The following is a 12,368-nucleotide window of genomic DNA, read 5'->3' on the forward strand; positions in this document are numbered from 1 at the left end:
TCAGCGTCATTGCCAAGTGGGCGTGTGTAACTTAACCATGATGACGGTAAAAAGAAGATTTGGCCATGTTTGGACAGCGACCTTTTGGAGTCTTGAAATCTAGATGAGAAGTCAGTATGAGGTCCATATCATGACCTAAATTCCACAAAATGGGATTCCAACATGAGATTCAAACGCTGCAGGGGACAGGCCCCAGAGCAGCAGATACATGACATGAGCTTCTCCTCTCACGTACATGTAAGACAGATCCTGGGGCCGTGAGGCGAGCAGTGGAGTGTTATTCCATCTTGCATCTGACGAAGGACCTTTTTATGTTGTTTGATCGAGTGTCTTGTTTCTCTTTGCAGCGATCTGCCGGAGTTCATGTGGAGATGGTTTCTGCTCCAGACCCAACATGTGCACCTGTCCCAACGGCCAGATCTCAGCAGCCTGTGGATCCAAGTCAGGTCGTTCAGCATCTCCTCATTCCCACAGGGGGGCTCCTTTGCATCTGTCTGTCTTCAGCTTAATGGGAGAGTGGGTTTATACATGAGACCGGGGGAGATAGCCGATAGATAAAGAAGTTTATGGCGTGATTTGTGTGCAAACTCTGATTTCTTCACCACGCCCACGTCTGTGCATTTTTATGCCTCCGCACCAAAGACAGCCAGTGGCCGAAGACGTTCGAGGTCAAGGTCAAGGTCAAGATCACGGTGGTGTCACAAGGAATGTCTCTTTTTCTTAAACAATAATGTCTTAAGATCGGCTCGAGGGAGTGTCTTCAAATTTGGCACAAACATTCTCTTAGACCCAAAGATGAAATGATTACATTATGGGGGGCAAAGGTCAAAAGGTCACAGTGACATTATATGAATTTGGAAAAACAAGCATGTAGCTGCATAGGAAATATGCAGCCGTGTCATGTCGTCTCTTCTATAGGATGGCAATGAAAGACTCTGTATTGGGTTCAGATGTTTTCAGAGCCATTTGAATAATTTTTTTTTATTTTCTCATAGAGTTATGAGCGCTAACCAGCTTGGCACAAAAAAATCAGTTGCTAAAGAATCTTCTGAAATCATCCCTGAAAACTTCCTCAAGATTGCAATGATTAATATATATTGCAATGATGATCTGTCAGATAGCGTTCAATCCTGAGGGTAGTTGTGTGCGTGTGTGTGTGTGTGTGTGTGTGTGCGTGTGTGTGCGTGTGTGTGTGTGTGTGTAATGTGTGTGTGTAGTGTGTGTGTGCTTTGGAAGACATCCACAGTCAACATCTCCTCCATGTTGTTCTCTTGAAGCTCGCAGCCCTTCAGCACAATGTGCTCATCTGTTTGCAATCCATGAATTTGCAGGAAATTTTTATCTTAGCTTATCTTAACTTTAAAAAAAGACAATTTGTTTATGTTGGAAACAAAATCTGATTGTTATGTGGGTTGTGTACACTGAATTATTAACACTTTATGCTGTGTGTGTCTGTGTGTTTGTGTTGTTTTGCCCACAGTCCAGCACTGTAATATCCGTTGTATGAACGGGGGAACATGTGCTGAGGATAACTGCCAGTGTCAGAAAGGCTACGTGGGAAACCACTGCGGTCAACGTAAGCATCATCCTGAAATTCATCATTTTAGATTTAGTTATTTATTATTATGTAAATATTCTGTAAAACCTCTCACTTCCTAACATATTCTCTTTTAGAATGCTTATTAGCAAATGTTAGCAAACACCGGAGTAAAATGGTCGGCATTAACACAAACATTAGCATTCCAATGTTAGCGTTAGCATGTAGCACAAAGTCCACAGAGCTATTGTCATGGACTTTGAGTGGGGGTTGCACATTCACTGAACATTTGCACATTTGCACTAGAGTAATTTTTTTTTCTACTGCTGTATTATCCCACCTATAGTGTATTCATATTTATATTTATCTGGCTCATAGTGTAATCATCATTCTTATATCACACCTTACCTCTTAATACTGTTCATATTCCACTTATATTTCTAACTGCACTTCCTATTTATTTTCATATTCCACTATGCACAATACTCTGCACTTTAACTGCCTTTTTTTGCACTTCTGGTTAGATGCTAAACTGCATTTCGTTGTATATGTACTTGTACTGTGCAATGACAATAAAGTTGAATCTAATCTACTCTAATCTCATAGTTTTTGCTCAATAGTCTTCTTGGAAATAAAGTTAACTTTAAATAACTTATGACGATGAGACCCAATTAGCTGGACCAGTCTGTTGTGATTGGTCACCCGCTTCCGGCGCATTAAGGAGCTCTCCCTTTACCTGGCTCTGTCAGGGGGCGTGGCAGGCAAGGGGGTCACATGTTAATGGACATCACGACCCCCACGTTACTTTAGACTTAATAACTTTGCAGACATTTTACATCAATAGCATAATATCTCTCAGTATCAGTCACAGACCAACTTCTTGATTTAACTTTGTGCCCTTACCTCTTCATCTTTGCATTTGATCGTTCTTCCTGTTGAATTGGTTTGTTTCCAGCCTCTCTGCCTTCCAGCATCTCTCTATTTAACTTATTGGCAGTAACGTTTTCACAACCAACATAAATTAGAGTCAATACTATAAAAGTAAGACCCAGTTTTTACAGTAGAAATGTATTAAGTCACAAAAGTTTCCACATTCAATTCTTTGTTTTTCTCTTCATGCTCAGCGGTTTGTGAGAACGGCTGCCTGAATGGAGGAAGGTGTGTGGCTCCCAACAGATGTGTCTGCACCTACGGCTTCACCGGGGCTCAGTGCGAAAGAGGTAACGAGCCCCCCCCCCCCCCCCCCCCCATCTGACGGACTCAGCACTTTCTCTCACTCATCTTACATCACACTCTCTCTCTCTCTCTCTCTCCCTGCTCTACTTTCGCGACTCACCACGGCTGAAGTGTGGGTTTTCAAAGCCACACGTGCCGCTTGTGTGAAAACGTGACTCGATGTGGAATGGCGGTTGTTATTTTTTTTGGGTGACTCGAGGACAATTCCTGCTTAGTCATGCCGCCGGCTCCAGGAATGTGGTTTGTTGTGGAACACAGGCAAGTGAAGCCGGAGCTCAGGAGTGACCATTATTTTCCACATCTGCTCTCAAACTACGCTCCGGGGAATGTAATGTCTTTCTAAATATGCACTGTTTGTCAGGCGAAGACCTCCCAACCTCCTGTGGTTGCTCTCTGGCACATGCGAGCGAAGGCTCCAAAATATACAAGCACACGCACACCGAGTGGCCGGCGCTGTTTGTGAGTCAAGTGTGCATGAACACAGGCCTGTGTTTTGTGTATGTGCTGCGGCGGTGACGACCACAGAGGTCAAAGATGGCGACCTTTAATGCTAATATTTGGATTGACAGCAGAGGTCCTAATTAGTTGCGTCCGTTTTGACGAGGCCGTGATTCCGAGGCTTGTCACCGAGGTCTGGCTGAGGATCTGTTTAGTTTGCTCTTGTGTTTTTTAACAGTGCAACTAATAGGAGGCTATCTGGTTGCCTGGTGGGTTCACAGCAGCCTTATCTCCTGAAGCAGTCCTGGACATGTTGTGACTTTCGGTTTCCAGTCTTTCCTGTGGAAGCTTGGCTTCAGGGTTTGTGAGACTGTTATTCATATTCAAAGCAGTTTTTTGCTCAGCACACACTTTCCTCTATCATCTAGATGTTCCTACTTTCCAGGGAACACAAGGAACCTCACAAACAATCTGCCTCTGCATCTTCTGTAATGATCCCTGACGAACAACTGACATGGTTTTAAAACTCCGGTTCGCAGTGTAAAGGGATGAGCAATGCAAACTGGCCACTCACTGTATTTCTGTGGGAACAGAGGTTTCTATACCTACCCCCCATCTTCATTTGTCAGTCTAAACACAGTACTATGTATTGTGCTGACTGTAGGTGAGGTATCCATTTGTGTTTGGGTCAGAATCAGGTTTTATTACCAAACAGGTTTACACATTTGCTGTGGTGTGTTTGTGCAGGTATAACTATTGAAAACATAAAAATGCAGATACCAATATGTCTGTAAAAAGCTCATATTGGCTTTTTTTTGCCAAACAATAAACAAGATGTCACAGTAAGTTCAAAACTTTGCTGGTTGTAGTTGCTGAAATGTGAGGATAATCTGTTTGTCTGTCTTTATCAGTTATTTGCAAATCTTTGAGTTTTATTTAATTGTTTGGATCAAACAAACTTGCCACGTGTGACGGGCACTATTTCTGATTTGGGCACATTTTGCTGACTCAATGTTATTACTGCATTTACTTGATTTAACAATCCTCAACAGACTGATCAATAATGAGAATCATCCGTTATTTGATGCCATTTAAATCTCAGTTATTTGGCTTTTTGTCAGACCAAGAGAGGCAGAGAGTGTAGACCAATGGATACAGTGGCATTTTGGGTTTAGTTAGTGGAATTTCCTCGGCTTGGCTCCATCAGCTCCCAGGGGAAAGCCATTGTGCTCCCGTACAAACACAACCACATGCATCCAGTACATGTGCACACACATTCATGTGCACACGCGCACAACCACACACTGCTTTTAACCCAGTTTACAGAACTGTGTCCCATCATGACTTGATCTTATCACATTAGCAAGACCACAAGTTTTTTGCTCTCCACACACACGTGATGTGATCTGGGGAGAAGTAGCTGCACTTGGGACCCAGAGCTTTTCTTGGACGGGGGGGGAAATGTCCTGGCGAAATCGCGGCTCAACACAAACACATCACTTCTGCACAGTCGTGTGACTTTGACCTGTTGGCTGCCAAAGTGACTGATGATCTGCTGACCACTGGTCCCACCACCGGGCGCAGCTGACTGCCGTGAAAATGCAGAGCTTATATCAACGTGTTCTTTGTTGGAAACAAATGTGATTTGAGGTGGAATGTGGGATCGGTGAGATGCCGGTCCTCCTGCTGCAGAGTCGTTTAGCCGTAGAGACGAGCTTCCAGTGTGACGCCACTGGGTTCACTGGGGACGCTGGTGAGGGCCTGAAACATGGAAAAACGTGAGCTCCACAGTCAAAGAGCTGGAGCACAACAGGGAGGTTGGTCGGTCGGCGGAGGGGCTCCCTGTCCCTTAATGCCTCACTGACTTCCCCCTATCAGGCTCTGTTCCAGCCCACTGCAAACCTTGCTAGAATGATAACCAAGCCTGTGTGTGTGTGTCTGTGGGTTTGTGTTCGATTGTGCACTTAACTTTTTAGTCTTGGGAGAATGGAAAATTCTGTTGACAGGCCAGTAGGGAGAGCCCCACCCAGATATAAGAGCCCATAACACAGGAACATGCACGGATGCATGAGTGCAGATAAATTACTTGTGAAGGTGTGTAAGGAAGCTGTGAGCGCCGTATGCAAGACGCAGCCTGACCATTTTTGGAGGTGGTCCAGGAAACTGTTCTGACCCACTTCCCGATGGGCTCCCCCCCGTTGTTGTGCACAAAAAGCTTGCATATGAGAGTAAAAAACAACAATGCGTTCCCATGTTAAGATGCATTTTCTCTTACTGATGCATCTAAGATAATATGATGAGTGGTTTTGCAAAAGTGGAGCAGTAACACAAAAACAAGGGGGAACGTTTTTAGGTTAGAAGTTTTTGTCTGTTTTGTGATCATCTCTGGCTAGACTGTTGATGAGGGGTTGGGACGTTGCTGGAGATTGTGTGTGTGTGTGTGTGCGTGAGTGTGCGTTCGCGTGCGTGTGTGAGAACGTGTGCGATTGCTCCCAGATGTACAGGACATGGGTGGATCCCCACAGCTGGACGCAGCTCACAGAGCGACGGGGCGATGACGGATGAAATGACACCACTTTCCCCCCACAGCTGTCCGCCTCTCCCTGTTTACCTCAGCTGACTGTTTAAGTGCTGCGCTTGTATTTGCGTTATTTTGTGCTCAGATCTTTGTGTGTTTTTTTTCCCCGTGCTTGCTCTCTTCCACTAAGAGCTGTAATGAGCAGGTATTGTGTCAGGTGGATTACCTGTGGCAGCCTGCCAGCGGTAATGCATCGAGCTTAATCTGGTGAAAAGAGAAACTTGAGGTCTTTACACAGTCTGTAGATTATATGGGCGCCGTGTAAAAAGTTTCCAGAGGGACGCCTGCAATTGATTTTTCCAATGTAAGCTTGATATCTGTATAACTGTAGGTAAGGCTTTAAAAATAGATACAGAATAATGGCTACTGGTTTGGGTAAAGTTGAGCTATGTTGAAAGTAGTGGCAGAATAATTATACTGGTGCCCTACTGGGGTAAAAGAAAAAGTACTCCATTACAAGGGTAAGTCCTGCAGAAAAATATAAATATTTCAAGATTTCAAGATTTAAGTTGCTGTACTTTAGTATCACAAGGAAAGTGATTATTTTTGAGAGTGTAAAATAGTATATTTTTTAAAGTATAATTGGTTTATGAAAAGTCATCGTTAACTTTCTTGCATATCGAGTCAGATAAGAAGAACTCGAGGTGGAGCCTAGTTGAACATCTGCCTCGAAGCAGGAGGTAACATTCTGCCTGGCTCTGGAAAAGTTAGTTATATCTTGTTTGTTTAATTTGTGGAAAGAAGGACCTTTTGTTCAGGGCTGTTTAGGACACACTGACTCTTCGACTGAGCCAGGTTCTGCTCTGCTACTGTGTGCGTATCTCTCTGGCTACCGGAGATACTCTTAATTTATTGTATTTCCCAAAATATTTCTTAAAATGCTGCAGCCGCTCCAGCTGCTGCTCCATTAAAGTTATTTTACTGCTTTGTGTTAAATGCGTCATGTGATTTTAGCGTTGCGTGTGTTTATCCTGCAGTTTTATCTCGGTGGTTCTCAAATTACTGCAGCGGATTGAGAAGCACAGGCAACGATTCCCTCTTAAAACTGGCTGTGTTGGAGCTGTGGAAGTATTCGGTCTCCAGTGGAGTCTGCGCGGGAGGGAGAGCGAACGAGAGATGACCCAGTTCTGTTTCACACGGCGCCGGAGACAGAGCGGCCGTGGAGGCTCTGGTGCACGTGACGGGTTTGGGCTGGGCCCCGGTCCACACGGGAAACGCACAATGTCTCATTTGTTTTAAACGACTGCGCTGTTGGAACTAGTCTCCCTCTTTTCCTCTTGCTGTCTGTTATCTGCCGTGAAATGTGGAAATGATTTTTGTCCACTGGACCCCGGCCAGATTCTTCTGGGGAGGGATGAGTTTTCCCTTTCTCGCCTTTCTCTCCCCGTCCCTATCTCTGTTTCGCCATCTTCCAGTACCTCCACCTGATAAGAGGCAGTGATTTGGTTGAATCTGCAGAGACGCTGCGGCCTAGGTGTGGTGTTTGGAGAGAGGGTGAAGTGAGGGGATAGATGCATCAAGGGAAGGAGGTTTAAACCAGTTTGAAAAGGGAGGAGAGATTTAGAAACTTGATGGAGGGAATTTCTTCACACTCTTGAGCTCATATTTAGTCTAAGGTATTTTGTTTTGATTCTACACTGCTGAGTGTGGAAAACACCAACTGTCGCTCTGGAGATATTCTCAACTTTTGTGCATTAGTCGAAAATTTATTTAGCAAATCATATAACCTCAAAACACAGTACTGGTCACTGAAGACCCGATGCTCACATACGTGCTCCAGACTGGTTTTTCATCGACTGCTTGTCCTTGCTTACTTTTGCTCGTGTCTATTACTCCCTGCAGCCGCCCACACAACTTTAAAAGGTTTTCCAGACCTCTTCCCTATCTCTGCTTTTCCCTGTCACACACACACACACACACACACACACACACACACACACACACACACACACACACACACACACACACACCGACCCACACACACGCAGACATTCACTTACAATGCACCTGAGAGCCAGACAGATTAAAATGCCAGGAACACACAATGCATTCTTTATGGAGTGTGTTACAGTTGTCTCTACTGCACTTTAATGACACACAACATACGCGTGTTGTCGAACGTCACGCTGACAATCCTAATTATCAACGCACGTCTCTGTTTGTGTGTCAGGCAAAGATTTTCAGTTTGGTTTCTAGGTTTTTGAGCGTTGGCTTAAACTTTCTAAATATTGAACTTCAAGAAGAAGAAGGAGTACGAGAGGTTTTCTGTTTGTGTTCTCTGTGTGTGATCAAGGGGGCGACCAAACTTTGCTTATTAGCATTCCGTTTGTATGGTAATAAAGAAATAATATACTGTTTGCACACCAAACAATCCCTGCTCTCTCTCCGCAGACTATCGCACCGGGCCGTGCTTTGCCTCTGTGAACAACCAGATGTGTCAGGGCCAGATCACAGGCATCGTGTGCACAAAGACCCTGTGCTGTGCCACAGTGGGGCGGGCATGGGGTCACCCCTGTGAGATGTGTCCAGCCCAGCCTCAACCCTGCAGAAGAGGGTTCATACCCAACCACCGCACCGGGGCGTGCCAAGGTAAAGTCTGTCCCTCAGCGTCTGGCTCTCTTTCTGTTTTCGTCTCTTTCTTTGTCTCTCTGTCATTCTCACCTCCCATCGTTAAGTGAAGTGCAGATTCTATTCTCTCTGCCCGTTTTAACTCCTTCTCCCTCATTGTCTGCGTTCACCGCTCTGTCATCCCCTCATCTGTACCCACCATCCACTCTCCAGAGGATTAGTTCTAATTGGGTTAAATTGGGGAGGGTGGCAGTGCCTCCCACATGTGTATGGAATGCCCACGGACGCCCGCTGCGGGGCGACTGTCAGAGTCAGTAACACGGGTCAGTGGCGGTGCCACGTGGGAGAGCTCATTTCTGGTAAGGGCGGACCTCTGCCTGCCGGCTCCAGACCCAACAACATCAGAACCTCTGCAGGGGAGGCAGACCTGAGCCAGGACCCCAAGGAACACAGAGTTTTCAGCCTGAGACCTAAGTTTTAATCAAATTCATTAAATGCATTTAACGTAATCATTAATGTAACTCACAAAGTCACAGTCGAGGTTTGTCTCTAAAGCCTGCAGGAGAGCTGGATTCCAGAGTGGATCCAGTGCTCTACTGGTGTCATGGTGTCCCTCCTTTGCAAGAAAATATTCATATACATGCTGAACAACTACAAACCACTTCACTATAGACCTTTCAGTATTTTCCTCTCTCTCTCTCTTTCTCTACCTCGGTCGACATCGCCTTTAGTTTCTGTTCCTCCTGCAAAAGACATTATTCTCTCTCTTTCTCTTTTCCTTCATCGTTCTGCTGCAGGAACAAATGGTCTGTATTTATCTATAGCTTCTCTCGTCCTGATGACCACTCAAAGGACTTTACAGAACTGTTTTGTGACACACACGTTCATACAGTGATCAAACATCACTCACACACTACTGGCACAGCCGCCAGGGGCAATGTGGGGCTCAGTATCTTGCCCAAGGACACTTCGGCAGGTGGAATTGGGGGGGGGACTTGGACTGAACCACTGACCCTTTAGTTAGTGGGGGTACCCGCTCCACCTCCCGAGACACCCCCACCCCCAAACAGAGTTAATTCAAACCAATGCACATGCACTATTTGTCTGTTTCTATTCATGTCCGTGTCTGAGTGTATTTTATCATCTCAGTGTCATTTCTCTTCTTCTCTACGTGAAAGGAATCAGTGTGTTAATGTGTGTGTGTGTGTGTGTCTCAGGGTCTGTCCATTGATTGTATTCTCTGTATGTACAGATGTGGACGAGTGCCAGGCCATCCCTGGCATCTGCGCGGGAGGAAACTGTATCAACACAGTGGGATCCTTTGAATGTAAATGTCCCGCCGGGCACAAGTTCCACGAGGTCTCACAGAAATGTGAAGGTGAGGATACCGCTCGCAGTGTAACTGTGAAGAGTCTCAACTCTCAGCCTCGGCCTGAATGACAGAGCAGACCTCATAACTTTATTTTCAAATGTCCCAATTGACAATGTGAAAGTGGAGCTGAAAGCCACATCTGTCTGGCTGTGGCTCTCCTCACCTCGGTCGCGGTATTTTGATTATTACTTAGCTGGGGAAAGACCACACATGAGCCACTTTGCCCTTCCCTGGAAATAAGTTTAATTAAAACAGAAGTAGCGCTCAGCTTTCTCCCGGTAATTCTCTCTATAACTCTTAATTGTGAGGTTTGGAAGAAACGCTGTTTCCCCTTGTTTCTTTTCTTTGTGTATGTGTCAACACGAGACTGAGTAACTTTTAAGGAAGAAATAACACATATTTGAGTAATTAATTGCACAACTGCTTGTTTTGAGGCTACAACCATAACATGGCCTGGTTTGACCTCACTGGTTGTTTAACTCTTCTCCAATTTTACCACTGTTACATGAGTTAGGCATTGAAGAAAAGTTAAAAGCAGCTTCTACAGAAGGTTAAATTCATGCACAATATACATCAGGACAGTAACATGCAGCTTTGAGGAAATATTGTACTTTATAATTATCACCACTGAATGATTTTTTTATGTTTCTGATTGAAAACAGCACTTTTGTTTTTCTAGAAATAAAAACTCGAACTTAGCCTGCAAAAAAATAGGATTTGATTATGACAACTTCCAGACCAAGTTTAACTCTGGTGAGAACCCTGAGCAGGATTTTAGTGGCTCTCGCATGCACAGGGAAATATGTGCTATTTTATGCCCAGACGTAATTACAGGAAAACTTCTGTTTGCATGAGGACGTTCACAAGGTGGTTCACGGTGCCTCAGAGAAGAGCAGCCACAGAGGGCCCTGGCTTTAATACCCTGTGACAATGCTTTATTTCCATTGTCACTGCCAACGTGTGCTTCCTCTCCTCTCCTCTCCTCCCCTCCTCTCCTCTCCTTTCCTCTCCTCTCCTCTCCTCTCCTCTCCTCTCCTCTCCTCCCCTCCTCTCCTCTCCTTTCCTCTCCTCTCCTCTCCTCTCCTCTCCTCTCCTCTCCTCTCCTCCCCTCCTCTCCTCTCCTTTCCTCTCCTCTCCTCTCCTCTCCTCCCCTCCTCTCCTCTCCTTTCCTCTCCTCTCCTCTCCTCTCCTCCCCTCCTCTCCTCTCCTTTCCTCTCCTCTCCTCTCCTCTCCTCAGATCTGGACGAGTGTTCGAACATTCCAGGTCTATGCGGTATAGGTGAATGCTCTAATACCGCTGGTAGCTTCTTCTGCAAGTGTCCCCCGGGGTATCACTCCTCCTTTGACGGATCCAGGTGTATAGGTGAGTCCTCCAACTCGTCCTCCTCCTCCTCCTTCTCCTCCTTGTCCTCCAACTCATCCTCCTCCTCCTCCTCCACCTCCTCCACCTCCTCCGTCCTCCTCTGTGTCACTCCTCTTCAAAAGGAATAACAACTGCATTCCTTTTGCTTTGGTTCATTGTTCCTAGGACAGGTAAAATAAGAGACAGAAAGTGCTGCCTCATTCTCTTTCCTCTTTCCACCACATTTTGTTTCTTCTCTCTTCATGGGCTGGCTCTTAAAGCCGAAGGAACTCAAATCTGTCCAACATTCCTGCTGGTAGAATTTAGGTCAGTAGTCACTTGCTTGTTTCTAGTTCCACAACAATGAGATTTATTCTCCTCAAACTGAGGAGAGAGAGAGGAAAGATCCTCCTGAGCTCAGGTGACTTCCATTTTAAGATCATGGCTGATTCCTTCTTTCAGTTTGTGGGAACGGTTTGTGCATGTGTGTCGTTGTACACATCCTGGTAGGTTTGTAACAGCTTATGTACACACACACACACTCATTGACACATACACACACACACACACATAAACACACCCACACACACAGGACTTACATTGATTTCCTGGAGACTTATTCTTACTTAACCTTATCCCAAACCTAACCTTTACCTTAAACTATCCTTAGAACATGTCTTCACCTCGTAGTGTAATAATTTACACAATAAGGACTTGCTCCATACACACACACACACACACACACACACACACACACACACACACACACACACACACACACACACACACACACACACACACACAACGTTAAAAACCCTCAAGGCATGCAAGTCCAGTTCAGTCTGACCCCAAACAGACCAGGGAGAATTTGGCATATTTCATTAGAATGTACACGCACATGCAAAGACCCACACATTCAGACACAAATGCATGCAAACACAAGCTCACATCATCACCCCCTCAGGAGAGGATGTTTGCGAGGAAGGAATGTCTGAGTGTCTCGTTCCAGAAAACTGTTTCGCCAAACATTTCAGTTTCTTTCCCAGGCAGCAACACTCGGGCTCAGCATCAACTTCCAGCCCTCCGAGGGGCCAACTGTTCCTCCTCCAACCACCTCCAGCTTTTCCTGACATGTTGTCAAACTCCACCGAGCAGGCAGGGGTGTAGCATGTCGGCTTGTCCGTGTGAATCCGCTGGAGGGGCTGGGGTGTGCAACAAAACATGATATATCTAATGTTAATGGGGAACCTGAGTATGAGTCACGCTGGTGCACTTTGCCAGAAACTGCAGGATATAG

At 45.5% G+C, this 12,368-nt stretch overlaps 1 protein-coding gene across 1 annotated transcript in view; it reads left to right on the forward strand.

Annotated features, from left to right (window-relative positions):
• fbn1 (fibrillin 1) overlaps positions 1–12,368 on the forward strand; it is a 58,859-nt gene that overhangs the window by 3,456 nt on the left and 43,035 nt on the right. The window contains exons 4-9 of the mRNA XM_062407559.1: positions 348–446; positions 1,481–1,576; positions 2,662–2,757; positions 8,181–8,378; positions 9,610–9,735; positions 10,967–11,092. Of these exons, the coding sequence (XP_062263543.1) occupies positions 348–446; positions 1,481–1,576; positions 2,662–2,757; positions 8,181–8,378; positions 9,610–9,735; positions 10,967–11,092 (741 nt within the window). The remainder of the gene's footprint in view (positions 1–347; positions 447–1,480; positions 1,577–2,661; positions 2,758–8,180; positions 8,379–9,609; positions 9,736–10,966; positions 11,093–12,368) is intronic.

The sequence above is a fragment of the Platichthys flesus genome, chromosome 1 (assembly GCF_949316205.1).
Source record: "Platichthys flesus chromosome 1, fPlaFle2.1, whole genome shotgun sequence".
Taxonomy (NCBI): Eukaryota; Metazoa; Chordata; class Actinopteri; order Pleuronectiformes; family Pleuronectidae; genus Platichthys; species Platichthys flesus.